The sequence below is a fragment of the Canis lupus genome, chromosome 18 (assembly GCF_048164855.1).
Source record: "Canis lupus baileyi chromosome 18, mCanLup2.hap1, whole genome shotgun sequence".
In the NCBI taxonomy this organism is placed as follows: Eukaryota; Metazoa; Chordata; class Mammalia; order Carnivora; family Canidae; genus Canis; species Canis lupus.
Genome location: NC_132855.1, coordinates 23,933,986 through 23,960,759, shown reverse-complemented (window position 1 = coordinate 23,960,759; position 26,774 = coordinate 23,933,986). Strand labels below are relative to the sequence as shown.

The 26,774-nt window shown below is 44.4% G+C and overlaps 1 protein-coding gene and 1 non-coding gene across 6 annotated transcripts in view; one reads left to right on the top strand and one right to left on the bottom strand.

The window, feature by feature from the left end:
* IGF2BP3 (insulin like growth factor 2 mRNA binding protein 3) overlaps positions 1-21,182 on the bottom strand; it is a 150,929-nt gene extending 129,747 nt beyond the window's left edge. The window contains exons 1-2 of one of the 5 annotated variants that reach the window (XM_072783780.1): positions 20,613-21,182; positions 19,227-19,287 (exon numbers count right to left, since the gene is read on the bottom strand). In XM_072783780.1, coding sequence (XP_072639881.1) covers positions 19,227-19,287; positions 20,613-20,787 — 236 coding nt within the window. In that variant the 5' untranslated portion in view covers positions 20,788-21,182. Of the gene's footprint in view, positions 1-19,226; positions 19,288-19,671; positions 19,749-20,612 lie in introns of those variants that run through there. The other 4 variants (XM_072783779.1, XM_072783778.1, XM_072783781.1 and 1 more) reach the window with 4 other exon arrangements.
* On the top strand, positions 8,770-8,877 carry LOC140609653 (U6 spliceosomal RNA). The gene has a single exon (XR_012011405.1). It is a non-coding gene; the product is annotated as a U6 spliceosomal RNA (small nuclear RNA).
* Positions 21,183-26,774: the final 5,592 nt, after the last annotated feature.

The window sequence follows — 26,774 nt, the reverse complement described above, 5'->3', positions numbered from 1 at the left end:
TTCCTCTCATTCCATTCCTATCTACCAACATGCATGCTCATCTCCTATGGCTTTCCTCCTGCTCTAATCCAGTCATGATGGCCTGCTTATTGACTAGAAAGCAGTGAACATGCATGGACTTTGGTTGTCCCCTCTGCTTTGGTCACTCTTCCCCACTTGGCACCTACCTACCTGCTCATCTCACTTCCTTACCTCCTGCAAGCCTCTGAGCATGCAGGAACATATTGGTGAGGATTTCCTTTATCATTCGATATGAAAAAATCAAAACCAACCCTTGCCAGTTGTCTCATTCTTCCTTACCCTATTTTTCTCTGTAGCTTTTAACATGCCTCACATCACATATTTTGTCCGTATCTCCTCTCTAAATCTGTGCTGTCCAACAGAAATAACACAAGCTGCAAATGCAAGCCACATCTAAATTTTCCTGTAGCCACATTCAACTAAAAAGAAATAGGTGAAATTAACATAAAAATATCCATGAGATATTTTATATTTTTCAACAAAGTCTTCAAAATCTAGTATGTATTTAACATGTACACAACAACTGAATTTGGACTAGCCACGTTTCAATTGCTTAGAGAGCCACTGCAGCCAGTGCCTTTTCTAAGTGACAAGTGTCACCATACACCCTACGCTTCAAGATTAAGTTCAGGGCAGCCCAGGTGGCTCAGCGGTTTAGCGCTGCTTTCAGCCCAAGGCATGATCCTGGAGATCCGGGATCGAGTCCCACGTCAGGCTCCCTGCATGGAGCTCGCTTCTCCCTCTGTCTGTGTCTCTGCCTCGCTTTCACTCTGTGCCTCTCATGAATAAGTGGATAAAATCTTAAAAAAAAAAAAAAAAAAAAAAAGACAAAGTTCATATCTTCAATTCTTTCTCCTGGGGCACCTGGTTGGCTCATTTGGTTAATCAACTGCCTTTGGCTCAGGTAATGATCTTAGTGTCCTGAGATTGAGCCTCACGTTGGGCTCCCTGCTTAGTGAAGAGTTTGCTTCTCCCTCTCCCTCTGCAACTCCCCGACTGTGCTCGCCCTGTCAAATAATATCTTAAAAAAACAAAAATCTCTCTCCCAAGAACCTAAAGCACTCCCCACTATTAAGTATTCCAAAATTTGTTAAATCAGTCATTTAAAAACTGCTAAGATCAGGGGTGCTTGGGTGGCTCATTCAGTTAAGTGTCAGACTCCTAATTTTCAGCTTAAGTCATGACCTATGTCATGAGCTGTGGGTGGAGCACCACTACTGCCCCAGCTCAGCAGGAGACTGCCTGAGATTCTCTCTCCCTCTGCCCCTCCTCCAACTCACGTGCATGCATAAACACAGACAGGCTCTCTCCCTCTCAAAATAAATCTTAAAAAAAAAAAAAATTTAAAAAATAAAATAAAAACTGCTAAGATCCAAGATCAGCAAAACAGAACCATTTGCAAAAAAGATAACATAATGGCAAGCTACCAAGCTTTCTCAAACCAGAGAAAATATACAGAATGGAAAGACTTGGTGAAATAACACGAAAGGTCATTCATATTATAATTATTAAAGGAAAAAAAATTGTCTAAGACAAGAAAAGTACCTCTCCTGTGATAGGAACAAAAGTAGTTATTTTCTAAATTTAACCAATTTACTGAGGGCAAGGAAAGCAGGCTGAAATAGGTCAGAGGCAGGACTCTTCACTTGGTCGTCATTACAAATACAATGAATCACCACAAGCTTCCAGCCTCAAAACACCTGAACTGTCAGAACAAACTAAGTTCATGCCCAGATACTTTGATTAGATTTCAATGTCCTAGGAATAACAAAAGGTACTGAAGACTTCATTTCCTGAGGCAAGACCTATAGCCAGCAACACTTGGGGTTTGCTTTGGTTTAAGGAACTTAAAAAGCCACTGTTGTGTCCCTAAAATGTCCAAACTCACTTCATTTCACTAATGTGCATTTAAGTGCTCCCTAACTATTTATTCTATTTTGTCCTTCATACACCTAGATTTTTCCTTTGTGCTTACTTTCTTTTGTTGTTTTGTTTTGTTTTTTTCTGCTTCCCACACCTGTTTTTCACAAACCGACTTCTGTAAAACTCCCTATTGAGGCTAACATGCCACAAAGTTGCAGAAAATCCTCCCTTGTTCTTGCCATCTGTTGTGTTATGATGTAAATACACATTCACAGGAGAACTGAATCCAAATAATTTCAAATATCATGTAGGGCAGAGCAGCAATTCTCAACATACAAGTATGTGGACTCCTGGGGGTGGGGGGTGTCTCTGAGGCACTATCAAGAGGACAAGAGGGCAAAACTATTTTTATAATACAAAGTTGTTATTTGCCTTTTTTATTGTGTTGACATTTGCACTGAAGCAAACAGGGCAAAAACAGCAGTGGGTAAACTGCTGGCACCTTAGCACGACTCAAAGCAGTGGCATGAAACTATAGCAGGCACTGCATTCTTCACAGGCACTCACAGTAAAATACAATCCAAGTTTCATTTTTAAATGTTCTTGATGAAGCAGTAAAAACTCTTAATTTTCTTAAATAACTCTTGGGTACATGTCTGATCAATAACTATGTGAAGAAAAAGCCAGTATGCATAAAGTACTTCTGCTATCTATTATGGCTTTTCCTGGAAAAAAGCACTGTGCAGTTGTCTGAGTTGCAAGACTGAATCAGCCACTTTTTTCACAGAGCACCATTTTTACTTGAAAGAGCTATAGGCAAACTATGTTTACTTAAGCTTGAGTATCTGGCAGACATTTTCTCAAAAGAGAATAAAGTCAGCCAGTCACTTCAAGAAAAAAAAAACTAATGGTATTCATTACCAATGACTAAATTTGAGCTTGAAAGTATATAAAAAAAAAAAAAAATCAAACTTCTGGCAAACCATGAGCTTTGACAGTTTCCCAATACTTAAGGATAAAGGAGGCATTCAAAGTACAAGAGAGACAAATGGATTTTAACCTAACAGTATAAAATTCTCTGATATGATTTCACACTGATACGATATCCCATGTTTCAACTAGCCTTTAAAAAACTACCACTTGTTGAGTTTTGATGTAGGAACAAAGAATATCCACAATCATCTAAAAAGATGATTAAAATATCCCTTTCGGAGATCCCTGGGTAGCTCAGCAGTTTATTGGCCCAGGACGTGATCCTGGAGTCCTAGGATCGAGTCCCACGTCTGGCTCCCTGCATGGAGCCTGCTTCTCCTTCTGCCTGTGTCTCTGCCTCTCTCTCTGTGTGTTTCTCATGGATAAATAAATAAAATCTTTTTTAAAAAATAAAAAATATCCCTTTCCTTTTCTAACTATACATCTGTGTGAGACTGGATTTTCTTCATATACTTCAATCAAAATACATCACAACATGTTGCATGAAGTAGTTCTGAGTATCAAGCTATTAAGCCAAACACTAAAGAAATTTGCACAAAAAAAAAAAAAAAAAGAAATTTGCACAAATTGTAAAACAATTCCATTTTTCTAATTTTTATTTTGGTTTTACAAGTTTTTGGGTTTTTTGTTTTTTGTGTTTTGTTTTTTTAGATAAAACCCTTATTTTACTAATGCGTAGTGGCATTTATTACAGTTTTTCATTTAAAATAATAATCTTGGGACACCTGGGTGGCTCAGCGGTTTAGCGCTGCCTTCAGCCCAGGGCCTGATCCTGGTGTCCTGGGATCGAGTCCCATATCAGGCTTGCTGCACAGAGCCTGTTTCTCCCTCGGCCTGTGTCTCTGCCTCTCTCTCTCTCTCTCTCTCTCTCTCTCTCCCCCTCTCATGAATAAATAAAATCTTTAAAATAAAATAATCTTAAACATTATTAACTGCTAATGCAGTATAGATCAAAAAGTAAAAAACAGACAAAAGCTCTTTGGGGTCCTAAGTTTTTAAGTGTCAAAGGGTCAAAACCAAAAACATGAAAACCATTTGAGTAGGGTATTCATGAACCTCTCCTCTCCCTGATTAACTAATCTTTTACAGAGATGACCACTCTTCATGGTGGGCAACCTTCCATACACCAATATATACATATGAAAGGTTTCTTTTTCCAAATACTTGTATTTTAAAAGCTATCCCATTACTGACTTTTCAATTTGTTCTTCCCATGTCATCTCATATAAACCTTTATCATTCTAACTACTAATAAATGTACTATAGTATAGTTTGTTTGAACATGGTACATTTTCTTTGGAACTTCCCATTAAACAATACCACAGAATTGGAGCACCTGGCTAGCTTAGTGGGTGGAGTAGGTGACTCGATCTCGGGACCATAAGTGCAAGCCTCATGTTGGGTGTAAAGCTTACTTAAAAAAAAAAAAAAAGGAGGGAGGGGTGTCCCTGGGTGGCTCAGCGGTTTAGTGCCTGCCTTTGGCCCAGGGTGTGATCCTGGAGTCCCGGGATCCAGTCCCATGTCAGGCTCCCGGCATGGAGCCTGCTTCTCCCTCTGCCTGTGTCTCTGCCTCTCTCTCGCTCTGTGTCTATCATGAATAAATAAATAAATAAATCTTTAAAAAAAGAAAATACTGAAAAAAAATTTAAAGTGTCTTTTTGGCAGCTCTTTCTTTTTAATAAAACACTACAAATAAAATAGCTAGCTTGAAAAAAGATATTAAATATGCCTAAAATTTGGAAAATTGTTCAACATTAACCCCAAGTGATTTTTTTAAGATTTAGGGGAAGAAAAAAAAAAACTTTAGGGGGGACATGCCTGGGTCTGCCTTTGGGTCAGTGGTTAAGTGTCTGCCTTTGGGTCAGGGCACGGTCCTGGGATCCTGGATCGAGTCCTACATGGGCTTCCCCGCCAGCAAGACACCTGCTCCTCCCTCTCCATTCCCCCTGCTTGGGCTCTCTAACACTCTGTCAAAAAATGATTTTTTTTTTTTTTTTATGATAGTCACACAGAGAGAGAGAGAGAGAGAGAGAGAGAGGCAGAGACACAGGCAGAGGGAGAAGCAGGCTCCATGCACCGGGAGCCCGACGTGGGATTCGATCCCGGGTCTCCAGGATCGCGCCCTGGGCCAAAGGCAGGCGCTAAACCGCTGCGCCACCCAGGGATCCCTGATTTTTTTTTTTTTTTTTAAAGATTTCATTTACTTTTTTGAGAGAAAGAGCAAGCACAAGGGAGAGCACATGAGCAGGGGGAGGGGCAGAGAGAGAGAGGGGGAGAAGCATGCTCCCCACTAAGCAGGGAGCCCGATGTAGGGCTCCATCCCAGGTTCCTGAGGTCAAGACCTGAGCTGAAAGCAGACATTTAACCGACTGAGCCACCCAGGCGCTCCCGCCAAGTGATGTTTTTAAAGAAAAAGGACAGAAGAGAAGGGGTTCTAGGGTGTCTTCCTCCTTTTGAGAAATCTACCTTCTAAAGCCCAGAAATGTTTAACCATTAAATGTTCCAGACAAATTAAAGGCTAGAGATTTATTCATTTATTTATGAATAAACAAATCTTTAATAAATAAGATAAAATGTAATGGGTGATATAATCAAACCTAAATGTTTATCTGCATATAGTATGGACTCCTTCTCAAAACATCTTTTTATCAAGACCTGTCTGGTGTTTTGGAGATTTTTTACTATATTGTTGATGAAAAATATGCTTATGGATCGCAGAAAACCATGAGAACCGGTTGTTTTCCATGATACTTGTTTCAGGGGTATTTACATTTACATTACATTTTTTAAGTTTTCTTTTTTTAAGATTTCATTTATTCATAAGAGACAGAGACAGAGAGTGAGAGCGAGAGAAGCAGAGACACAGGCAGAGGGAGAAGCAGGCTCCCTGTGGGGACCCCAATGTGGGACTTGATCCCAGGATCACCACCTGAGCCAAAGGCAGACACTCAACTACTGAGTCACCTAAGTGCCCCTCTTTTTCTTTCTTTCTTTTCTTTTTTTTTTTTTAAGATTTTATTTGACAGAGAGCACAGCAGGGGGAATGGCAGGAGTGGGAGAAATGGGCTCCCTGCTGAGCACGGAGCCTCATGTGGGGCTGGATCCCAGGACCCTGAGATCATGACCTGAGCTGAAGGCAGATGCTTAACCTGAGCTTCCCAGGCACCCCTACATTTTAAGTTCCAACAGATATCACCAAATGACATACCAAGAAGTCTTTGCCAATTTACTCTCTAGCTATATGAGCGCCCATTCCTCTACGCTCCTGCCAACACCAAAAGTGAACAACACTCTTGTTCATTTTTCCCAACCTGATAGGCAAAAATTGCCGTTACAATTGTCATTTCCCCCATTACTACTATGATTAAGTATCTTTTCCTAAGTACACTGGCTTTTCAGATATTTCCTTCTGAACTCCCACTTCTGTGCATTCCACTTTTATTTTTTGTATATTTTTGTAGTATGTTGTCTTCCTCTTGGAAATTAATAGCATTTATCTCCTAATCTTTTTAATGGTATCTCAAGACAATTTCACAACTAGATACATTTTAGAGATCCTAAAACCTACACATCCAGACACAAAGTACAAAGTCTTATTCACAACACACTCATCTTCTACAAAGAAAGGTGAAAACTATGTGCACGAGATGCAAACCATGGGATTATCCAGGAATAATTTATTTTCAATTACCACATGTAAATATACCAGCTTATTAGTATAAGACAATACCATTTAGGTGTCATATAGAATCCCTTAGGAACATCATTCAATTCCCAACAGCCTAGTGCAGTAACTTTTATTGCCTCTATTTATTGATAAATTAAGAGGCTCGGAGAGTTTAATCAGTGTGCTGAGGATCACAACCGAGGTCCAGGTGATTTCAAGCAAGAGGTCACTGGCCCTCCCCACTGTTGTGCTTTACTGCCACCCCTAATTTTGCTCAGCTAATCCTATGTGCACACCAAAGTGTCCCATTTTTCTCCAATGGTTCATTATATCATTTGAAATGCCTTAATAAAAATCACATAGCACCAAGTGTTTTAATCATCACTACTGAGGACTGTCTTATTCTGTTACCTTTTTTAGGTCATGTATAACAACACAGGTTCAGTCTTACCACAGGATTCCTCATCATATCACAATCTACCCTAAGTAGCCTGTCAAAGGGTATCCTAAGAACAGCTCTAAATGCCATGGAGTTTACTGGGGCACAGCCGTTCTCACAAAGTACTTCAAAGGTAAAAGCATTTCAAGATGACGACTTGTGACCAGAATCTAAAGTTAAAGGTTTTTTTTTTTTTAATTTTTATTTATTTATGATAGTCACACACAGAGAGAGAGAGAGAGGCAGAGACACAGGCAGAGGGAGAAGCAGGCTCCATGCACCGGGAGCCCCACGTGGGATTCGATCCCGGGTCTCCAGGATCACGCTCTGGGCCAAAGGCAGGCGCTAAACCGCTGTGCCACCCAGGGATCCCCAGAATCTAAAATTAATGTAGGCATTAAGTCTTGCATGATGATCCCAAATAACCATCTGCTGAATGGTATTAACTAACTGAGCTCTGATAGTTAAACACATCAAGAATCAAATAGTCACTCCTCAAGCACACAGGCTGCTCTCACCACCCCCCTCTAGGCTCAGCCTCAACCACCATCCAGCCTCACACTTGAGCCTCTCTAATCCCAAACAGCTTGTAGTTCCCCCCCACACACTGGGATATTTCACACTTACATGCCTTGGCTCCTGCTGTCCCTCCTGCCTTTTCCATCCCCACTGCACAAAGCCTCCATCTACCGTCACATCCCTCTCTGAACCTATGCCTGGCTGGCTGTACCAATACCCACCTAAGCCTAATGCCCCTCCCCCCCCCACCAACCCTGTGTTTCTGGGGCATACCATACATACCCCATGACATATTTACACCTTCTCTTTACCTGCAGAGATATTCATCCACCCTCTGGATCAATGCCCAGTGAGGCACTGCTGGTGTTCAAGATAAAAATATCACCCAGGCATTGAAAGAGAACAAAGTGAAAGTCAGTATACTCCGTGTACTTTTTCTTTGGGACAAATACCTTATTCTTCTTTGTAGCCTCTGAAACCTAGCATTAAGCTGTCCTAGAGGGGATGCCTGGGTGGCTCAGCGGTCGAGCACATCTGCCTTTGGCTCAGGGTGTGATCCCTGGAGTCCTGGGATCGAGTCCCGCATCGGACTCCCTGCATGGAGCCTGCTTCTCCTCCCTCTTCTATGTCTCTGCCTCTCTGTGTCTCTCGTGAATAAATAAATAAAATCTTCAAAAAAAAATTTTTTTTTACATACAAGAGGCAGAAATGAATAAGGACCTAGGTTTGTCAGAGTTAGCACAACATCCATGGCATAAAGAATAAGGCTATTCCTGGATTCATACAGTCCTCCATGCTTGAAAATATAGGGTGTTTTTAAATTTTTATTTATTTGAGAGAGAGGAAGAGAGAGAGAAAGAGCACAAGAGTACTGGGAGAGAGAAGTAGACTCCCCGCTGAGCAGGAGCCCCACTCAGTGCTCAATCCCAGGACCCTGGATCATGATCTAAGCCAAAGGTCACTTAACCAAATGAGCCACCCAGGCGCCCTGAAAATAGTTTTTGGGGTTGTTGTTTTTTTTTTTAATATTTTATTCATTTGACAGAATGAGAGTGAGCACAAACAGGGGGAGCAGCAGGCAGAGGGAGAGGGAGAAGCAAGCTCCCCATTGAGGGAGCGAGCCCCACACAGAGCTCAATCCCATGAACTCGGGATCATGACCTGAGCAGAAGGCAGATGCTTAACTGGCTGAGCCACCCAGGTGCCCCCTGAAAATAGTTTTTAACCAAACTGTCTCACTGCATACTTCATTGAAAACTGCTCTCTTGTGCTCACTTTAGCAACACACACACTAAAATTGGAACAATACAGAGAAGATCAGCATGGCCCCTGCACAAAGATATGAGAATTTGTAAAAGAGTTCCAAAAAAAAAAAAAAAAAAAAAAAAAAAAAGACGAAGAAGAAAACTGCTCTCTTGGTTGTCTTATGACTAACCATGTCAATATAAGTTAAGTGCTTTTGGCAGAGCACTTTCAAATTTAAATGTGCATGTCTTCTGACATAGCAATTCCCAATCTAAGAATTACCTTATAAAAATATCCAACCAAGAGTCTTATGACATAAAGGATACACTCAACAGACTATTATGAAAAAAACTGCTGCACATCTATGTTGAGCAATATGGTGAGTTTAAAAAGAACCTACACTGAAGATTCTTCAGGATACATCATTTAATAAAAGCACAAATTATAAACAATTTGATTAAACTAAAAAAAAAGTTTATTGATACATTCATAGAAGAATTTCTGGAAAATAATATACCAAATCACCAGCTATAAGACCTGGGCTGAAAAGCAAGTCTTTTTACATTGTATATCATGTGTTTTGAATTAATTTGAATGCACACACAGATAAAAATTCAAGTTTACTTAAGATTTATATACTCTACTATATCTAGGTTATACAGTATTTTTTTAAAAGGTATTATATGCTCAATTAAAATAAAAAAACACACCACCCACAGATTTCTACTTACATGAGTCCACATCCAAAACCAGAAAAAAAGTTTTCTGTATTTCTGTTATCACCAAATATAACCTACATCCAGCCTTTGTACTTAAATCTCGAGAGGAAAAATACAATAGCTGCCACTGAAGTTACTACCAAATAATACTGTATTGATGCTTTACATATGTTGTCCCCCGGATCCTATCAGGCATTATTTACCATTCTAATCTGCCCAGATCTCAATTTCCTTGTCCTTAATCAACATCATGCATTTAGAAAATAAAGTTGGGATTAAACACAGATCTCAGACCTCATATCCTACATTCTTCTGGCAATACCCTTCAGTTCAACAAGGGCCCTTGGCATAAGCATCAGAGCTCCTAATCAAAAGGTTGCAGCACAATTTCTCCTACTTATTCTCTCCCTATCCTTAACAGTATTTCAAGTTTAAAAGATTTCCTTCTGCAAGCCAGGACCCTACTAAACTTGGTTAGGAGCTGGGACAACCAAGCACCATGGACTCCACTTGGGACACTTCTACCTCTTTTGCAATCTAAAACATAGCCCATGAGTCACAATCACATGCCTGAGATAAAGCCATGGCATCTACTTCCTCGTGCCCTCTGTTCTACTCTCATACCTCCTTAGGCCTCCCTCCAACTTCTCTGCAATTCATTTATATTTAAGATGAAGCTGCTAAAAAAAATACCTTAAAGGAAGAAGCAGTTCCACTTTCCATCTTAAAACAGGATGACCAGATATTTTTATTTGATAGTAAGCCCCAGATTCCAGACTACCTGTGCTCATCTTTTTCCTACAGGAAGACAATAAATCAACCTTCAAAGAAGCCAAACCAGATTTCTTTTTTCTTCAGAGAAAGCAAGAAACAGGACATCTCTGCTCCAACTTGCCGCTGCAAACATGATCAGGCTGCTGTGTAAGCTACTTTCAGGATTTGACATCTTAAGTGAGAGGAATGAAGGCAGGGCAGAGTCAAAGGACAGGGAAAATGGGTTCCACTAATTACCTGCAGTGTCTTGAGCAAGTTACTTTTCTCAGGCCTTTATGGAGAATTTTTTGGTAAAATACCACTAATACATATACATATATATGTGTGTGTGTGTGTATATACACACATATGAGAAAACCAATAAAAATGAATCATATATATATATATAGATTCATACATATATATATGACTTTATCTCATTTTTATTGGTTTTCCTTTCTTAAAATAGCAGATATTTAATGCATTCTGAAAGTAGTACTTGAGGGGCAGCCCAGTTGGCTCAGCGGTTTAGTGCCGCCTTCAGCCCAGGGCATGATCCTGGAGACCTGGGATCGAGTCCCACGTCAGGCTCCCTGCATGGAGCCTGCTTCTGTCTCTGCCTGTGTCTCTGCCTCTCTCTCTCTCTCTCTCTCTCTCTCTCTCTCTGTCTCATTAATAAATAAATAAAATCTTAAAAAAAAAATGAAAGTAGTACTTGATTAATCAAAGGACTTGCTCTCTCTCTCTTTAATAAATAAAATCTTTAAAAAAAAAAAAAAAAAAAAAAAAGGGCAGTCCTGGTGGCTTAGTGGTTTAGTGCTCCTTCGGCCCAGGGCATGATCCTGGAGACCCGGGATCGAGTCCCACATCAGGCTCCCAGCATGGAGCCTGCTTCTCCCTCTTCCCCTCTCTCTCTCTCTCTCTGTCTTTAATAAATAAATAAAATCTTTAAAAATAATAATAATAATCAAAGGACTTGCATAAACCAAGTCTTAAAGACAGTTACTCAGATTCAGTCATCTGTATCAAATCAACTGATCTAACACACCACCTAGTTTTGGTGACAACTGAGGCCAAAACCAAGATTCATAATATAAGGAGAAAGCTGCTTTACCAAGGACCAAATTTTTAAATATGCAAAAATGAGGGAATTTAGGGTACTCACAAAAGGTTTCTTGTATTTCTTATAGCTAAATTTTTATGAAAAAAAAAAAAAAGGAAGGAATGTTTTACTTATTTCAACATTCTAAAATAACAAAGTGATTAAAGTATTTTAAACTTAGCCTATGAGATCCATAAATGTTTTGGCCAATAGTTTCAACCTTGCTCGTCAAATTGTCTTTTTTAAGTTTTTAATTCCAGTTAGTTAATATACCCAAATTAAGTCTTGAGATAACCACAGAGAAGCACTGGACTTGGTCTACACTGCCTTGGAACCTAAGACAGCTTCAAAGAATTTTCCAAATGTTTATTAATAAAAAGTAGAATAAGTTATCTAAAAAGTGAGCTCAGTCACCAGAAGTGTTGAAACAAATGCCAGAGAGTAGGTCAACTGAAACAAACAAATCTTGTCCACTGGCAAGAGAATCAACTAAACTTAGGACTCTTCCATCTCTAGCAAGTTATAAATAGAACATGCTCAGACATATTTCTGGAAAGTAAAAAAATTAAGATACTAATAAATGAATTCTGAAAGAAAGGCTTATATCGCAGGTTGCTCTAAAATTCATAAATCACTCTCCATCTACCTACTGCCAAACCAGAGGCTATAACTTACCACCACCCCCACTCACATTCATCCATCTAAATCACAAACTGTCAGTGGTATTCCATACAGTTGATAATACCTTCCTCACCCACGGGCTTTTTTTATGCATCTCCCAGAAATACTTCACTCTGCTTGCTTTCCTCTACGTAACTGGCCTCCCTTACTCTCCTTTACTCAGTCTCTTGGTAACCTTATCTGATTCCATGATTTTAAATATCCCAACCTAGTGACATTCCAATTCTCACCTCACCAATTCCTACCCTCCAGGTTGATATATCCAACTATGTACTTGACTTCACTTAATTTCTAATAAGCATTAGAGACAATACGCCAAAAGCAAAGCTCTTGATTTCTACCCAAGAATTTGTTCCTTCCCCAATATTCTTCATTTTTGGTAAATGGCACCACCCTCCATTCCATTTAGTTTTTCTGACAAAAAAAAAAAAATCTTGCCATGCTTTACTCTTCTCATAACTCTAATCCATCAACAAATCCTCTTAGTCCTTTCTTAGAAATATACAGACACTGACCACTATTTATCACTTCCAAAGCTAGTATAATCTCTCACCTCCCCATTTCTAGTGCTTAATGTAATTTTTAGACATTTTAGGTTCCAATCACTTTGAAGCCACAACTCTTCCCCTCCTCCTTCCATTTATAAGACAATCTACAAAAATCGTCACCATTAATTTCTTCCTCTCTGTACATGCATGCCACTCTACCCTCAAGAGATGGAGACTCTTTCCATTTCCTACTTGAATCTGTGCTGGCCTTGTGACTTGCCTCGATTGACAGTATGTGATAGGATAATGTGCCAATTCTGGGCCTAGCCTTTAAGAGGTCAAGCAGCTTCAATTTACTCTTACTTAGTAGCCAAGGGCTACTACCAAGCCCTGAGATACCATGTGGAGAAAAGTCACATGGACCAGCATGAAGAGGCCAGACACCAAGAGCCTTCTTGGACCTTTTAGACCAGCTCAGTAAATGACCCAGAATGACAGACACCATGTGGAACGGAATCAATCATCAAGCAGATCCACAAAATCATGAGGGAAAATTAGTTATTTTGAGCCACTAAGTTTTGGGGTAGTTTGTTATGAAGCAAGAGATAACTGAAACACCATGACAGCAATGGAATCAACTTCTAAACAACTAAGTGATAAGGGCAGCTATTCTAGACACTTAGTCCTCTCTCAAGTTATAGCTCCACTTGGGGCACCTGGTTGGCTCAGCTAGTAGAGCATACAACTCTTGATTTGAGGGTTTTGAGTTTGAGCCCCACAGTGGGATTAAAAATAAAATCTAAAACAAAACACCGACACACACCTTATAGTTCCACTAGATTCCTCAAAGAACACCTCTATAATAATTTCAAACTACTTCCTAATCAAGTTAAATAGTCTCAGGATAATTGTCTAAAATGCATAATTTATGTACTATGTATTCCCCTTCAGGGCAACAAAATTCACATACTATATTAATATTTATAATTCTGTTTATTTACCAATACTTGTCAAACAGCAATTTCAGACCATGATAAATTACACTCTCAGTTTTAATAGAGCACAAAAACTGTATCTGCCACCAGCTTTCAAGTAAAACCCTGGAAGACCAAGCCAGTTTTTTAAACATCAGATTTATGGGGAAAGAGTTCCTAACTAAAAATGCCAATCCCATCCCTTGGTCACTGCTACCACACTGCCACCTCCTGTCTTATTACTCTAGAAGCTTAAATCAGACATAGGCAACAGTCAATAAAGGAAATTTGGCTAAAAATAGCACAGCCTTTCTCTTTCTCCATCCTCTCAGAACCAACCAACTACCAAAGTTGGTGGATAAATAAATAAATGCTAACAAAAAATGGGTAAATCATACAATTCAAAAATTAGTTACTGCTAGGAAAGTTATCTGAACACTGCTAAAGACAATTACAATGGAGCTGCTTCAAATATATAGTTTCTATGCTCAACAGCTTCACTTTAACAGAAAATCCAAGACCTTTAACAACACATTAACTGCAGTGGTATGGCTCATAAAAGGATTTCAAAGTATAACAAAGATCACTTCCCTCTTACTGACTGCCCAAAAGAGGTACATGTGTAAAAGCAATTGAGCTATCATACTACAGAAATTACAAATTGTCAAAAAAAAAAAAAAAAAAAAAAACAAATTGTGTACAGGGAAAACCCTACATTTCTCTAATCCCAAAAGGTATTTTTAAGCCTCAGCTGGTAACTCATTTCGAGCAGAATGGCAAAACTCAGAACAAAATATGCCCCCTGTTAGTTTATTATAGTGGCATTTGGCATGAACAGAGAATGTAAGTGATCACACAAATCAAAAGGAAAGCCAGAAACGGAAGCCAAGATTCTCAATTCCCACTGGCTCCAGGCACATGTCATGTTTCCATAATGTCTTCCGTGTTACTGTGGACAGTCCCACAGAAGCTACATATCAACATTCATTTATACATATAGTTTTTAATTCTAATAATGCCAAAGTAAGAAATCTTTTACTCTTTCTCAAGCTGTACTGAGAAAACAACATGAAATCAAGAAAAATCTTTTTGGCTACAATCACTTAAGCAGTTATGCATTACTGACCTTAAACTGAGCACTCCAAAGACACTGCTTATGATTCTTTACCAGCCATGAAAGTTTCCTAACATTCAGGACCTCAAGTCTCTGTGTGAGAAATCTAATTCATAAGATTCAGGGATCCCTGGGTGGCGCAGCGGTTTGGCGCCTGCCTTTGGCCCAGGGCGCAATCCTGGAGACCTGGGATCGAATCCCACGTGGGGCTCCCGGTGCATGGAGCCTGCTTCTCCTTCTGCCTGTGCCTCTGCCTCTCTCTCTCTCTGTGTGACTATCATAAATAAATAAATAAAATTCTTTAAAAAAAAAAAAAATAAGATTCACCTGTACCAAACTGATAAGCAAGGAGCAGCATAGCTATTCATGCCTATGTTTAAAGGCTCAGCATTAGGGCAACCCAGGTGGCTCAGTGGTTTAGTGCCGCCTTCAGCCCAGGGCATGATCCTGGAGACCCGGGATTGAGTCCCACACATCAGGCTCCCTGCATGGAGCCTACTTCATGTCTCTGCCTCTCTCTCTCTCTCTGTCTCTCATGAATAAATAAAATAAAGGTTCAGCATTAGAGATGCCCAGGTGGCTCAGCAGTTGAACATCTGCCTTCGGCTCAGTGCATGATATTAGAGTCTCAGGATCGAGTCCCGCATCGGGCTCCATGTGGGGAGCCTGTTTTTCCCTCTCTCATAAATAAATAAATCTTTTTTAAAAAAATAAATAAATAGGGAATGCCTGGGTGGCTCAGCAGTTGAGCATCTGCCTTCGGCTCAGGGCGTGATCCAGGGGTCCAGGGATCGAGTCCCATATCAGGCTCCCTCTAAGGGAGCCTGCTTCTCCCTCTGCCTATGTCTCTGCCTCTTTCTATGTGTCTCTCATAAATAAATAAAATCCTAAATAAATAAAGGTTCAGCATTAAAAACAGCTTTTATTGGCCTGAGACAACAGGATCATATGCCCTAATGGACACATTGCTGGTTGTGGCACCATCCTATTCTATACAAGACAGCTGTTAAAATATAGCACTTTTAAATAGCCATTTAAGTAAGATACATTTAAAACCCCAGTAACTTTTATATATGCTATGTCTTTCCAATTCACACGTTAAATACAAGATTCTAATATAGAAATAAGTTGTTCACTTAATTTTCTTTTTTTAAGGAAACAAAAAAAGCATGTGAACTGAGACATCAATCTGTTTTAATGGATCCTTCCTCGGAAAATGTTAACTATAATATCCTATTTTGTTTATCCCTTATCAAAATATATTTTGGCTTCATATAATTTTAATCAATGCTGACAGCTAAATCATGAGTTTAATCCATAAAAAAACCAAAAATGTGAAAAATTTTCATAACTTAAAAAAGCCATGGAAAACAGGGCAGCCCCAGTGGCTCACCAGTTTAGTGCAGCCTTCGGCCTAGGGCATGATCCTGGAGACCTGGGATGGAGTCCCATGTTGGGCTCCCTGGCATGAGGCCTGCTTTCTCCCTCTGCCTGTGTCTCTGCCTCTCTGTCTCTCTCATGAATGAATAAATAAAATCTTAAAAAAAAAAAAAAAAAAGTCATGGAAAACAAACAAAAACCACCATCCTGTGAGTTCCCCAGTGTCAGAGACTTTCCCATTCCCTCTCCCATTCCCAACATAACAAAAAAGGAAATCAGTGCTATTTACATAATCACAGGGGCACGTATGCGGTCCCACAAGGTATCAAGAGCTCTTCCAATCAAACCAAGCCACAGTCTTCAAAAGTCACAACAATTTTCACACCTACCCTTACCTCCTAGGCAGGGTGGAAAGTGGGGTTGAGTGTTTAAGCTTATCCTTCAGACTGAGGCCAGGTAGTCAATGTACTTTATCTTTTACAATAAGTATAAAAAGTGCAACATAGATACTCAAGGCAATCTTCTCTTCATTCAAGACACAGGGGATCTCAAGCTCTGTAAAATAGTGCTATCATCTTCCCCAACTGAGGGGTATCTGAATGCAGAAAAGCAACATTCCTTCCACATTCCCTTGAGACTTCAGTAATCAGGAGCTAAGCATGGTCAGAACCAAACTCAACAACACCCCTTCCTGAAAGGTTCTGTGCCCAGCTCAGCTCCTAGTCACTGTTGGGCCAGCATGCCAAGCGTCAAATCGCCTCCTGGGCCTGCTCCCCTGTTTAGTTGCTACAAGCCCATTCATCCATCTCAGAGTGCTGCCATAAGCATTCTTCAGCACTGGGCTCCCAACATGCCTTGCACAGCAGGTATAAAGGTCACTGCCGCACATGTGGGTGTGCCTGCCTCAGATGCCCACATGATGATGGGATGGAATGCAATGACTGCTAAGCACAAAAGAACTCCACCCAGAAGTCCAGCAGGCTCACTTGGCAAGGATTGGTCTGCAGCATTCAACTCACTGTCAACCAATACCACTTCTTGACCTTCCCATAGGAGCTAGGTATGGATCACCAACGTGTCTTCTCAGCCCTCTCCCAAAGCCTATTCAGATAATGGAACGGTCCAGATAAGGGAAACCTCATCATCGTACCTCCAAGGTTCAATTAAAACAAAACTATAGATTTCCAACAAATTTTCCTGCGTAGAGAAAGACACCTCTACTTTTCTTTTCTGGCATTTGGTACTAGAAAAGGACTTATTTGATTGTTCTCCCTATCAGTAAAAAGTTGTCTCCAATGTCCTCATTCCTATTTGCTAGTAACATATTATTTAAAATCCTGAGCATTTTAATGTAAGCGAAATCAGCCTGAAATTTTAATCCACATTGTTAACATGAAAAAGCTTTCATTGATAAATACTTGCTGCCACTGGTGGCATTTTACCTTATATACTTCCTAAAATTCCTGTTCGATATAAAGTAACAAGTATGTTTTTCGGTTGGGCAAAAGCCTTTAAGAATAAAAAAGGCTGTTACCAGATGTTTTTAATCTAATTCCCTACACATGGGGAGAAATTCACACCAGGCTGGAAAAGAAAATCAGGAGAGCAAAGCAAAATAATCTACATTTACATGCAGGTCCATAAATTGTATCTGAAAAATGCCAGACATTTAATGTTTAAATTTAGAAACTCTCAAATATTAAAATGCCAGTCCTTCCACACAACCATTTGCCTCCTTTTTATTCAACATTTGAAGAAAATTAGGACACACAGGCTAAACATGAAACCAATTAGAATTTGCAGAATGTACTTACATCCCCCCCCATACAGTTCAGACTATGCCTTTAAATTTTTAAAGAAATGTGACTTTTCCCTCAATTTTTCAATTCCTATTAAACGGAGATCAGTTTAGATACTTTTCAGTACGTGCTTTATTATTTTAGAAGCCTTTAACAAAGAATTCCCTTCTACTACGTGAAATAACTTGACCTCACCAAAATTCCCAACTAGAACTAAATCTCATCACACAAATACCTTTTCAATTATTCTAATAAAAATTAAGTCCATGAACAAGAGAAGTCCACAAAAATCCAGATCTCTAACAAAAACAAGGTTTGTGAAAAACGCTTTACCTGGAAGAGAGCTCAATACAGAAATAGGCACATGATGACATTTTGTGCAGCCACCCCTCTCTGCAGAGCACCAGAGAAGTGCATAGCAAAGCCCTCCTGCCCTCTAGCACGCACACACACTGACCAATACTTAACCAAACACACCCAGCTCTAGTTTAGATGAACTTTCAGCTTATTGCTTAGCCCAGGTTCGGAGTGGGGGGGGGAAGGGAGGAGAGAAAGGCAGAAACCCTAATCCCACCTTGCAAAACCCAGAAAAGCACAAGCTAAACCTAGCACTACAGTAAGGGAGTAGCGCCTTCCCAGTTAGTTACAGAGCGGGGATCTGGCCTGTTCTGGAGGAAGGAGCCATTTCTTCAAATTACTCCACAGAGGTTAAAACAGTCTGCAAATCTTCCGTAAAGTGACACACTACACATGCTCTCCAAAAAGTGCAATTCCCTTGCTTAAGTAGTACAAATCTTTAGTCTTCGCAATCTCTTGGTGGTTATTTCAAAAAGCTTTTCAACGCAAAAGTGTTGGCCGGGGGAGGGGGAACAGGACGAGGGTACAGGGAAGACAAAGGCTGGTTTGCAGCAACCTGTGTAACTCTAGGGTGTCTGAAGGCTTCTGGGCCGGAGAAGCCCAGGCGTTCACTCACGTGTTCCAATGAGCGAATTCCTCCCTTCTCAGATACACAGCCAGCCTCCCAGGCCTCTCAGACTCATTGCCGCCGACTCGGGACAGAAAAGGAAAGACACTCCACACCCACGCGTGTCTGCAGCTGCTTTCCTCTATCTTATAAGGTGGGGAGTGCGGCAGGGTCACTCACTGCTTCCTAATTCCCACAGATTCCCAAAACGGCCCTTCAAGAGTTTGATCGCCTCCTGTAGCAACTCAGAGAACCTGAGAGCTTCCGTGAGACTTCCCTGCCATTAATCCCGTGGCAGGAGCCACAGGGGAGACCCTGATGCCTTACCAGCCCGCGCACACACACCTGCCGTAAACTTTAAGGCTAGGAATAAAAGACGGAAAAGCCAAGCCACACAGTAATCCAAAAAGCGTTAAGAGGAGGACCAGAAGTTGTTTTCAGCTGTGTAGAGAGTCTTTCCGACCACTAAGGGAGAACAGAATTAATGAAAATGGAATAAGCCTACCTTTGTCTTTTTGGGACAGAGTGCTCAACTTCCATAAATTTCCCGTGCAGTTCCACTTTACCTGCGGACACACAAGAGGCGGAAGACAGTTGGCCAGGTTTAGGGGCTCTTCCCGCACGAAGGACCCTCACAGCCTAAGCGGTGACACAGGCGACCTCCCGTGACACCCCCGCGCGCACACGCGCACACACACACACCCCCGGCTGCGTGTCAAGGCCGGGAGGGAAGCCGGGGCACCCGCGGGCGGAAGGCCGACCCCTCCGGGCTGTGGGATTCACCGCGGGGTGGGGAGGGGGGTCGAGCGGCGGGCGCACCGCGGGGGTAGCAGCCGACCTCCCGCACCCCGGCCTCCTCCGCCCACCTCAGGGGTCGCCCAGCTCCGCGGCAGCCGCAGGACGCACGCGGCCCCTCCGCCCACCTCCCCGGGGCCTCCCCTAAGACGCACTCTGAGGAGGGGGCCACGCTGCATTTTTTTCGGGGGACGGAGGGGCCCCCCGCGCTTCTCCCGGCTTCAAGCCCAGGCCCTCCAGGAGCGGGGGGCGGCAGGAGAGGCTCGAGGACGCAGCGCACCGCACGGAACCAACCAGGCGCGAAGGACGGCGCGGGCTCCCGAGGGGACTCGAGCTCGCCCCGTGCACCACGCGTGGTCCCCCGCCGCCCCCGGGAGGCCGCGGCCGGGACGCCCCCCCCCCGCCCACCTGCCCCTCGGGCTCGCCCGGCGCGGGGGCCGCGGAGCGTGGAGCCCAGGTCGCGCTGGGCTGCGCCCCGCAGGATGCAGAGAAAGCACCGGGCCGCCCGTGCGAGGCACCAGCGCGCGGCCTCACTCCGCACCAGGGTCGGGGCCACTTTGCATTCTCCCACGCCCGGGGTCCGGGGCGAGCGGGGGGGGGGGGGCGGCGAAGCCAACACCATAAATGCCGAGCAGAGAGAGGAAGGAAGGAAGCAAGGAGGGAGGCACGGACGGAGGAAAAGAGAAGCGGGCGAATGCGCTCGGCCCCCAAGGCCCGGCGTGCCGGGGACTGGAGCCCGCGCCTGGGCCCGGGCGGGGCGGGCGCTGACGGGCGGGCGCCCGCGCTCGCGCCCCCCGCAGCCCCGCAGCCCCGCAGCCCTCGGAGCCCGCGCCGGAGCGCTCGGACAGCGCGTCCGCGTCCCCCCGCAGAGCCCCCGCGGGAGGGGGGCGCCGGGTGCAAGCCCCAGCCGAGGAGGGCTCCCCGGACCTCGCCCCACCGCCCCGCCCGGGCCTGGGGCCCTGCTGGACGCCCCGGCCGCGGCCGCAGGCCTGGCTTCGGGCCCCCGCCCCCGGCAGGCCCGGGGCGGGCGGCGCAGGGCCGGGGCGGGCGGCGCAGGGCCGGGGCGGGCGCGCCGGCGGGGCCGAGCCGGGCCCACCTGAAAGCGCCTCGATGGCCTTGAGGGCCCAGCTCTCGTCCGGACAGTCCACGAACGCGTAGCCAGTCTTCACCAGGAAGGGTCCCGACACCGGGATCTTGGCGTCCTTGAAGATACTTTCCAGGTCCGAAGGGACGGCATTCTCGCTGAGGTTTCCGATATACAGTTTGTTCATTGTCAAGAGTGGTTGTTTATTTAAAAAAAAAAAAAAAACACAGAGGAAAAACGAAAAATTAAAAACCACCCACAGTGATGGAGGGCTCCGGCGGGTTTTGTTCCCCCTCGTCTTCTCGCCGTGAAAACACCACACAAACACAGTAAGAACCAGAGGCTAGAACGAGGAGCGGAAAAAAGAAGGGAAAAAAATCAAATCCGAAGGTTCTTGTTTTGCCTTGTCTGGCTGGGTATTAAAAAAGAAAAAAAGGGAAAAAGCCTTGCTGCAACCCAAACGTATCCACGAGTCTTCCTAACTCCGAGGAGGAGGCGGGATTAGCGAGAAAAAGGAGAGGAGGGGGGGGGAGAACTACTTTTTGTCTCTTCCTTCCCAACCCCTTTGGCATCGGCCAGCGGACTGTGAAAATATCACACTACGTGAGGGCAGGCGCCGCCTCCCCGTAAAAAAAAAAAAAAAAAAAAAACCAGAAGGGTGACTGGCAGGAGGGAGGGGGGAAGGGGGAAGGGGTGGAGGGAGGAGGGCGCGGGAGGCGGAAAAAATCCGCTCCGAGTGTCCGGCTTTTTGAATGAGCCACGTGTTCAAACTACAAATCAACGTCTCACGTGAGGAATCCCAGCGCCTCAATTAGAGTGGGTTTCGGGGGAAAAGAAAAAAGAGCGAGCGAGCGAGGAGGAAGAGGGGGAGGGGAAACGAGCTCGAGCGAGGGACCCTGAGAGGGGGAGGAGGAGGAAGGGGAGAAAGGCTAAAGGAGCCTCAGCCGGGGCGCGGAGGGGAGCGCGGCTGGCGGCGCTGATTGTCACAGCGGAGTTTAGAAAGGGTTATCTGGTCGGGGCGGATCCTGGGGGAGGGGAGGGGAGGGGAGGGGGACAGGGAGGGGGGTTTTTGTGTGTGGTTTTTTTTTAAATGAGATACGGGTGGAGGTGCTAACTAGGCGATACCTCCGCTCTAGTTACCGGAGTTTTAAACATTCGATTTTTTTTTTTTTTTTGGAATAGGTAATCCGCAACAGCGAGGAGTCCCCAATGCGAACTCGCCGTGTGGCTTTGATGACATTTGGAGTGTAACCCCGGCGAAGCCGCAAGCACGTTTCCAGGCCGCCGGGGGCGGAAAGCGGCGAGGGGGGAGCGGGAGGGGGCGGGAGAGGCGGGCAGACGCGCCCCACCCCAGGCACCCTCCGCGGGCCCTGGCACCGGGCGAGCGGGGCGGCCGCGAGCCAGGGCGGTGGGGGATGGGCGCCCGCCGCGTCCTGGGCGGGTGTCTGGGCGACACCTCCTCCGCCTGCGCTCGCGTTGGCTCTCGGCTTCGCGTCTGCGATTGGTTGCGCGGTTCAGAAAAGGCTCGGAGATAAATGAGGCCGGGGGCGGGCTCGGCCACCGGTGGGGGAGGGGAGCGCAGGGGCGGAGGTATTCGGCTTGGGGATGGGGGCGTCCCGGGCCTCGGAGGCCGGAGCCGAGAAGTCAGTGGGAAAAGTCCGTATCTAAACGGAAACCATTTCTTCCTGTAGTTTCCAGAGGAGGAGGAGTGGGGTAGGCTGGTACTTTTATTTAAAGAATTTTAGTTGGAGAACTTGGGGCTCTTAAAACAGGAAGACCGCTCTGCGCGACCCCTAGGTGATATTCGCACTTGAAACATTGTTCGAGCCCCTTTCGGCCTCTGTTCTGCCCGCGGAGGGCCAGGAGAGCCCTTCAGGATTTACCCTGTAGGGAACGAGTACAATGGTGGGTGTGTGGGGGAGGGTCTGGGCCCGGTGAAGCCTTTACTGGGCCAAGCGAATGTAGACTGGAGAAGAGGAATACGGAAATGAACGTGGTGCTGGGGTTCTTGTGCAAATCTGCAAGTGTCGCTTAATGATTGTGTGCTCCACTCAAAAGCTTCATTTGCACCGGTTACTTGTGGCCGATTTTTAACAAGTAATCCATGGAAAAGATGAAATTTTATAGATGCTTATTTTTAAACTGAATGAAATTCTGTGTAGCATGGAAATAGGAACGGGAATGTTTAGTGACCTGGTACTGGTAGTAGTAGAAAAGGTATTGTATGATAGACAAAATATTATGATTTAACATTGAAACATTTTCAGTAATTAAAATTGATAGGCTTCGTTTCTCTTTGTCGAATCCGTTTATGGCACTTAAAAGTGCATATTTTCCAATTAAGAAATGAATAACAGGTTATTTTTTTTCTACATCTAGGAATTGTTGCATGATATAGAGTATTTACATTTTTTTCCTTTAAAAGGAACTTATTTGGGACGCCTGGGTGGCTCCTCGGTTGAACGCCTGCCTTTGGCCCCGGGAGGAATCCTGGAGTCCCAGGATCGAGTCCCACAACAGGCTCTCTGCTTGGAGCCTGCTTCTCTCTCTTGCCTATGTCTCTCCCTCTCTCTGTGTGTCTCATGAATGAATAAATCTTTTAAAAAAAAAAAAAAAAGGGAACTTATTTTATAATTTTGTGTTAAGGAACCGGAAGGTGTCAGATCATCCATTTTAAATGCAACTGTTCTTTCTAATAGGTTTTTCTTTTTCTGCCAAGCAAATCCAACTTTTTAAATGTAAACTCACTCTCACAATATTTTCATTGACATTTAACTTAGTGAAATGTTTTTACTTTATGAGATCGAGGAGACAACTGTGCTCTTGTGTTCAGAACTATATTATGAGCTCTATCTTCAAAGAACATTTGGATGGTGAGATTTTAAGTTTATGGTTAGGTTGAACTTTTTAAGAGTTTACTTATTTTTCCTTTTCATGTTTTTAAAAAGAAAATCTTGGTTCTAAAAAAGAAAAATACGCATTCTTCCTTTAACTTCTGTGATATTCAAAATGTAAATAACAAAAATTATGAATTATTTTTCATGTACCTGTTGCATGTGATCAAAAGCTACTTGGAGAAATGTTTTTCATTCATTTAATAGTATTTGCTTTTCTAAGTAGGTCTTTAAATTGTATGAACTAGCCTTTTGATCAAGTTAACTTTTAGTAATTTTTGATTAAGGACAAATTTTATATATTCAGCTTGCTTCCAAAGTCACTTGAACCGTGCCTTCTGGATTGTTCGCTGTATTTGCTCTTATTAAAACTGAGACCTAAAGAAGTATCTACTTCTAAAGCATGGGATAGTTTATTTTCCATAAATACTGGATCATGCTTGTCTGTCACTATCAAAGACACATAACAGCTGGAATTTAAGACAAGTATGTGCTGTTTTGATGAAATATGTTCCTGGGACTCGTGAACTTAATCTGTGTATTATTTTAACAAACTGGATACTCCATCTAGGACCTTCAAAACATACAGGAGTTACATAAGCCCAGACATCAAAGAGTGATAGATACAGTCCACTCCACTTCCAATCTTCCAGCCATTTGAGGAATAAGTATATACTCACTAGCTGAGTAAAAAGAAAAGAGCACGGGTAATTGTCTTTTAACTGGCATTTCAAGAGCAAAAAATATCTTTGGTGGATTTTCAAAAATGAATAAAAGGTCAATCTAAGTTCCAGTGTTCCAATAAATCTCACACACAGGAAATTAACCGTGCCTATGGGCTACTTCCGAGTTCTTCCCGAAGCAGTTAGGGCGCCTCATTAATGTTAACCCCACGAGAGAATCCCACCCATTGTGTGTTCTGGGATGCGGCTGTGTGTCACCAACTGCAGCCTGTTTACTCTTTGGACAGCTGCACCTACTCCTTAACTCCTGGGGGTACTAACAATGTTTCTTATGGGTCAGTGTAATATTAAAGAAGAAAAACTATGTTTAGAAGGTCGGTTACCGTTGCTGTATCCACAGGTTAGGGTCGAAGGCTGAGCAGGGGGAGGCGAAGGAGAGGACATTGTCGCCACCTCCCCTACCGCGCGGCCACTTCTCGGAGCACCCGACAGCCCAAGTCCTTACCGCGGGTGGGCGCGCGATGCCTGCCGCGTCGTTGGGCCCCATAGGAGGGATTGTTAACATACTCTCGCTCCTTCCAACAGCTCTCCTGGGCTCCTGGGTTTAAACCAGATGCATGATAAGTGGGAACTTGGCTCTGCCCTCTCCGGAATCTGCCTTCAGTAATTTTTGTTTAAAATCAAAAATCGTGCCCAGGAGATGAGAGGATTGGGGGGGGGGGGGGGGCGAGTTTTCCTTTTTCTCCTTCAGCCCGGAAAAAGAGGGCGGGATCCTTGCAGCTCCCACTGGGGAAGATCCCTCGGCGCTCGCCTCGAAGGCTCTCGGCTACCGGACCCCCCGGCCCTGCCGCGCGGGACAGGGGGCTGGTCCCTCCCCGCGGAGCTGCGGCCGAGGCACGGCGCGGGGGGCAGCGGGGGGCCCTCCACGGTTCCCCTCGCCGCCCGGCACCACCTGAGGTTCTCCTGCTCCGGCGCGCACCGGCCCGCGAGCCGCGGGGACCGAGCAGGCAGCGTGTGTTTGCAGAGCCTCCCGCGCTCCAGGCCTATTCGGACTGCGCGAGGGGGCTGCACGGCGCCGGGGGCCGCCTGGTACCCACGGAAGGAGACGGCGAGGAGCCCGGGCTGCAGCCTGCGCCTCTGCCCGGGGCGGGGCGGGGCGGCGGGACGGGCGCACGCGGCGCGCAAACGCGGCCCGGGGCGGGGTTTCGCGCTCCGCGGGGCCGCCTCGCCGAGCCCCAGTTGAGCAACCGGCGTGCAGGGAGACGCCGCCCCTGGCTGGGGAGGGGGCGGGGGCGGGGGCGGGGGGCTCCCTCTCTCTCCCGATTGGCGGACGGAGGGAGCCTATCACCGTCGGCCGCCGCCGCCGGAGCCGTTTGCTGGTTTCCATTCATTGGACCCCGAGCCGCCCCTGGATTTCCATCTTTTGTGGCGCGAAAATAACCCTTTGCTCCCTCTCATTGGTTTTGTTGTTGAGGGGTGGGATGGAGTTCTGCTCTTGCGGGGCTCGTTTTTTTTTTTTCTTTTCCTGCCCTTTAACTGCGAGCCCCCAGCCCCAGCCCCCAAGGAGGAAAGAGGGAGGGACCTAAGGAAGAGCAGAAAGCAGCTGGGGGTGCGCGTGGAGCCCGCCCCTCGGGCTGACCGCGTGGGGCCCGCACAGCGCCCTCCCTTCCCCCAACGCCCCGCGCCCGCGGGTCCTCGGTCTGCGCCTCGCCCAGCCGCTCGGGTCCCATCGCCGCCCTCCCGGTGCCCAACATCTCAGAATCTACACCTCTTTTTTAGTTAAAACAACAAGATAGGTTTTCAGATGCCTGGATCGCCCTGGGCTTCTAGAGGAACCGACTCATTCTGCTCCCCCCCCTCCCTTTCTAACCCCCTTTTGTGGTCCACAGGGTTGTTTTAAGCAAAACCAAACAACCCCTCCAAAAAAAAAAAAAAAAAAAAAATGCAAACGAAAAATTCCGGGTAAAAGCAACTATGCCGAGACCACGTTTTCGTTGAAGCTGCCCTAAGACCAAAGAAGCCGAGACCGACCTTGAAGGATTAGCGATTTCTGTAACTGAAATGTTCTAATTTTACTGACGTTTGGTGGAGACGGTGAGAAAGAATACATGAGAGTTTGGCTTGGAAAAGGACAAAACAAACGAATAATCATATCTAACTTGGTTAACTGAAAAAGCTAACAGCTGTAGTCCTGTCTTCTAGGTAGTGGTGTTTTGGGTGCGTTTGTATTTATATACGTAAATTGCTATTGTTCTTCTCAAAAATAAAGGTCAGAACTCTGGCCCGGACAGAAAAGAGGGAAGTGTAAATGTGTTTGGTATATCTAACTTCACAGCAGACTCAAATTCTTTCATTATCTGAAGAAAATGAAATGTACCAGTTAGAAGTATAACTTAAATTGTTCACAGATAGTTTAACTGTTCATTTTTTAAGTCTTGACAAAATACTTAATTTGTTTAAAAACCAGTAAAGCAATAATTGCCTAGTGAATATTAAAAACCTTGAGAGAATCGGCTTAAATCTGTGAGTTCAAAATTTTTTCTGTATTGTTAACTCTTAGCTAGTAATGATGTTACATCATCCTCCTAAGTTCTTTT